Below are 4,854 nucleotides of genomic sequence, written 5' to 3'. Positions count from 1 at the left end.
AGTAGATTGCATAGAACACAAGTACTAGTACATATGTACATGTAGCTGGTAATTTGGAGGGGATATAATTTCAGCCAATTAATTGCTAAATTTTTGGTAATTAGTGGATTTTATTCAGCAAAAAGTTACACGTACATGCATGTGCAAACTCCAAATTTGCCAACACAACTCTAGATACATTTACTAAAATAAATGTATCTAGAGTATAAAATTCTTTACAATCAATTTTAAAATATATATATTAAATTACATCTTCTCAACCACACCTACCGTTGGAAACCCGTTTGGCACAGACCCAATCGGAGACTCTATCAATTTCAATTTACTCGTAAACTCGTTAGCCATGCCCCCATCACCACTAGCCACGCCCCCATTATTACTAGCCATGCCTCCTTCAGACTCTGCTAACAACTCATCCTTAATATCGTTAAGTCCGTCGGAATCATCATCATCATCATCAAGCTCCTCCCCCTCACCTCGTCTCGTTATCTCATCTCCTCCAGCGACCCCGCCCCCAAATAAATCCACACTCAACGCATCATTGTCCCTTTGACCCGCTCCCACGTCTTTAGTCCCAGTTCCTCCATTACTGGCCTCCCCTTTTAAGGGGGGAAGGGTCGAAATCGGCGGTCGCCAAAATTGGAAGGTATTGAATTCGTTTGTCTCGGTCGGTGATGATAAAGAAGGATTGCTCTTAGGCGGAGTGTGGAATATCATTAGTGGCGATAGTATGTGTGGCTCCGCCCCTTTTGTGGGCGTGGTTACCTCCGAAACGACACTCGTCACAGTTTGAGTGTCTGAGGAAGTCGTGGATGTTACGAGCGGCAAGGCTCCACCCACTCCTATCAACGAGTTGTCTAATAGTTCTGATTCAGAGAGTGGTTGTATTGATGCGTCTGTTACTGATTGTTCAGTGGGTGGAGTGTAGAATGTTGATATGAACGGACCTAAGTACTGATAAGCAGCTTTACGTACCTAATGGAGGGAGAGAATTAATGAGGAGGGAAAGGAACAAAATACATATACATGTACATGTACATTTACAATATAGAGTTGATAATACAGTACATGCATAATACAATACAGTAATACAGTACATGTACAGTACATGTATGGCATTTCAAAGTACATACAGTACCAAAGAATAAGGTGGTCAAAGATGGACACAAAACCAACTTGAACACTTTCAAATAAAATTGAACCTCTTCCTTCCACTTTTACATGTACACTGGAGTTTGCATTCTCTTATCATGATTGTACATATGATCACTACTCTTTAGTTTACAAATGAATACATTCCATGTACATGTATTTCTCCCCCTCTCCCTTCTTTTCTTCTTCTCTCCCTCTCTCACCCATCTTGAGTCATCCTTGAGTAAGTGTAAGAAGACTGGAGTGAGTCTCTCTTGTCTTGATAATAATGAGCAACCCAGAGACACATCCATGAACACATCAGCACACGCCTAATGAGAACAACAAGGACTCATCCACTCATTTACATGTACATGACATATAGATATGTATACTGGATGTATTTTATAATAACAACAATAAGGATCATTTATATTACATGTACATGCATGTGATATTTATTGGTTAATTACTGTCTTCATGCAGTATTCATGTCACCATTCAATTGATAATAAGAACAATGACAATGTTTTCTTACTTTTCTAACTCCCCAGACTTCATCTTTACACAACTGAATGAAATATGGTAACGAGAGAGAGAGAGAGAGAGAGAGAGAGAGAGAGAGAGAGAGAGAAAGAGAGAGGGAGAGAGGGAGGGAGGGGAGTAAAAGGAATGAAGACAGATACATGTGTACATGTATATACATGCTAATAGTTACTGAATGTACAATATAAAATGTTGGCATAATTTTTGCTTGGGGATTTCTCCAATTGGCAGATGTACAGTAGATTGTATGCAGAAAAAAACAAAACATATTCTATTTAATACATGGACTGTACTACTCATGTACAAACCAAATATACTTGTACATATAAACTCTATAAAATATACTCACAATAACTTCCTCAGTTGATGCTGGCCCTATTACTGAACACAAGTCTTTACAGCATATAGCAAAGGACTGAAATATACAGAGATAGTATACAAGAGTATACTGAGATGCACAAACGTTACCTTTCTCACATGGAACATGGCATCAGATGCTAAAGCTGGTAACTGTGGAACAAACTCAGACACACAGACCTCTTGACCGAGAAATGACGCTACTCGACCAATTAACTGTAAAATAAAGACACACCCACTTGGTGACCACACCCATTAATTATATATTGTACCATTACAGTGTCCATTCTAAGGTCGTAGGTTTCTTCTTTCCCGAGACACTTCCTCACCATCGGACACAACTGGGACACCAAACTATCTGGAATTTAAAAAAATCATAATAATTTATAATAATTTTAGAAATGAAATAGCAGATATTGCATGTACATGTAATTTACATAATAACAGTCACACTGTAAATTGGTCATAATTAAGTCTGTCCTCATAATGTACATGTATATTCATTCTAACTACATATACATGTACATATTAAGACATACATGTATACATGTTAAGCTGAGCTTCTCTCTTTTTCACACGCAGGTTTGAGGTTTATCCTACTCCAGTATGTACCGTATAAGTATATAAATTGTATTTTATTTTCCCAAATTTTGCGGTCTCTTGCTCAGTCATTTCCATTGTCACATGGTGCAGTCTGCAATTTATTCGCAAAAATTAATTCCGTGAAATCTCAGAAATGCAAGATTTGCAAAAAATTTTCTGCCGTAAAAATAAACCGTTATACGGTATATTTATAGTCACAGACTCTGAGGCACCACTTCTGTCATTCCATTTCCTTAAAAGAGAGTGCTAACTTTCACAGTGGCTTTTGCTACAATAACTATAACTGGGAAGAAATGGAAGAGGCCACAGGTGAGGAGATTATTCTCGAGGAGATTCAGGATCTTACAGAAGATCAATTCGAAAGAGCTCTAGAGATAGCCAAAGAAGAAGAAGAAGGTATCAATAGCGATCTACATTTTTTGCTACTTGGAAGGCCTGGGGTGGGAAAATCAACTTTTGCTGGAGAGCTCACAGGAGGGAAAATCAAGGGCAGTTCTGGACCTACTGGGGGAACAAAGAGCAGTAATAAACCAGGACAATGGAGGCACATTAAAACAGAGAAAATGGAAGAAGCGAATTCCACAAAATTAGATGGATCTAACACAAAAAAAGTCTACTTTGTTCACGATACTGTTGGCCTGGGTCATGCTACACTTGACCTGGATGAAATGAAGCATGAAGCTAAAGAAGTCTGTGAGCAAAGTGGTCACTGCAGTGTATTTCTGTGCTTAGGCTGGGAAGATAGGATGGATGATATTAATACAGAGAGAGCATTTGATGTATGCCACTCTCTCAATGTGTGGGAAAATGTTGTTGTCGTTATTACAAAATGCGATTCAAATTCTCAAGATTCTGATCCCAATTCTGAAGAATCTTTAAGAATCAAAGAACAAAAGCTTCTTTGGAAGCAAAGTATTAAAGATAAGTTGGAGTCAATAAATGTTGAAGGCTCAGAAATTGCAAAGATTACAGAAAAAATCATTTTTTATCCTAACAAAAAAATTGCAGTAGGTCGTTTTACTTGGCTCAGAACCCTAATGCAACGATTGAAGGATATAATAATTCGGTCTGGAGCAAACCTCGGACTTTCACTATCTGGTGGAATAAGTATAGTGCTGAGTTTTGTTGGACAAAACATAGCAGAATCTAATGATCTTGCTTCACTCAGCTGTATCCAATCTTCTGATAGTCATCAAGTACGTGTACAAGAAGTTGCTGGGCCCAATCAAAATATTGATGATACACGTGTATCCTCTAAAAATAGCCAGAAATTGAAAAAAATTATAATGTTTTTTCAGGAGAAATCAAAAGCTATAGCAGCAACAATATATGGGGGAAGTTTAGTTGGAGGAGGAGCTATTGGAGGAGGAGCTATTGGAGGGCTGATAGGAGCCTTTGCTATTGGAGGAGGAGCAGCAGCAATTACCGGAGGAGTAGCTATTGGTGTTGCCACTGGTGGCATTGGTGTTGCTGCTGTGATCATTATAGCACTGATTGCCTATTTCTGTTTGAAAGATTAACAAACTCTTCTAGTCTACATAGACTGTGCTCTAGTGTGTAGTGAGTGTGGGTGATTTTATTATTTTTTAATTTTTTAGGTGTTTTAATAATATTTAGAATAAAATTATTAATAAATACCAAGTGTCAAAGTTAAATTTGCAAGCGTGCTAAGCAAAGTTCAGCTACAATGTAATTGCACAAGAATTGCTAGTTTAAATTGTTCGTATAATTGCTAGTAATGACATACGCAATTACACATGTACATGTAGCATACAGTAAGCATAAAATGAAGTATCTGTACATGTACACTACCATATATCTGGTAATTTTCATTGGAGAAAATTTTCAGACAGAAAAAAATTCATGTATTTTTATTTTCGCACAGTGGTTCCTGTCCGAAAATTAACAACATACAAAATTTTAAAGATCTTATAAAGGATCCCACAGAGCGTCTCTGTTTGAGAAGCTACCATGCTTATAAGACTGTCTGCCAACTGCTGTAGGAGACTAGGAGAGATACTTTAATTGGAAGAAACAAAGCAGCACCATTTTGTGATGATAGTGCCATGTGTCTTGACAATGCACGTGACATCTGCATGCATTGCCATGCAAAACTTTCGCATGAATAAATTAATTTTCATGAATTTTAATTTTGCACAAAGCCATGCATCCGAAAATTAAATACAGACGAAAATTTCCAGATATACGGTATACAGT

General features: G+C 37.6%; 2 protein-coding genes across 2 annotated transcripts in view; both read right to left on the bottom strand.

Moving 5' to 3' along the window:
• The window catches only part of LOC105315223 (serine/threonine-protein phosphatase 4 regulatory subunit 1-like), a 4,219-nt gene extending 2,504 nt beyond the window's left edge, over positions 1–1,715 (bottom strand). Inside the window, exons 1-3 of the mRNA XM_011409784.2 lie at positions 1,670–1,715; positions 1,356–1,463; positions 271–975 (exon numbers count right to left, since the gene is read on the bottom strand). Coding sequence (XP_011408086.2) covers positions 271–975; positions 1,356–1,445 — 795 coding nt within the window. The 5' untranslated portion in view covers positions 1,446–1,463; positions 1,670–1,715. The remainder of the gene's footprint in view (positions 1–270; positions 976–1,355; positions 1,464–1,669) is intronic.
• Positions 1,716–1,944: 229 nt separating this feature from the next.
• Positions 1,945–2,390, bottom strand: LOC109589387 (serine/threonine-protein phosphatase 4 regulatory subunit 1-like). The gene is made up of 3 exons (XM_020005478.1): positions 2,307–2,390; positions 2,146–2,250; positions 1,945–2,092 (listed from the first exon to the last, which is right to left on the bottom strand). Exons 1-3 carry the CDS (start codon positions 2,364–2,366, stop codon positions 1,970–1,972), a joined length of 288 nt encoding a protein of 95 aa, XP_019861037.1. The 5' UTR covers positions 2,367–2,390; the 3' UTR covers positions 1,945–1,969.
• Positions 2,391–4,854: the final 2,464 nt, after the last annotated feature.

The sequence above is a fragment of the Amphimedon queenslandica genome, unplaced genomic scaffold, assembly GCF_000090795.2.
Source record: "Amphimedon queenslandica unplaced genomic scaffold, v1.1 AMPQUscaffold_11368, whole genome shotgun sequence".
Taxonomy (NCBI): domain Eukaryota; kingdom Metazoa; phylum Porifera; class Demospongiae; order Haplosclerida; family Niphatidae; genus Amphimedon; species Amphimedon queenslandica.
The sequence above is the reverse complement of the archived record's forward strand: the minus strand, read 5'-3'. Positions and strand labels throughout refer to the sequence as shown.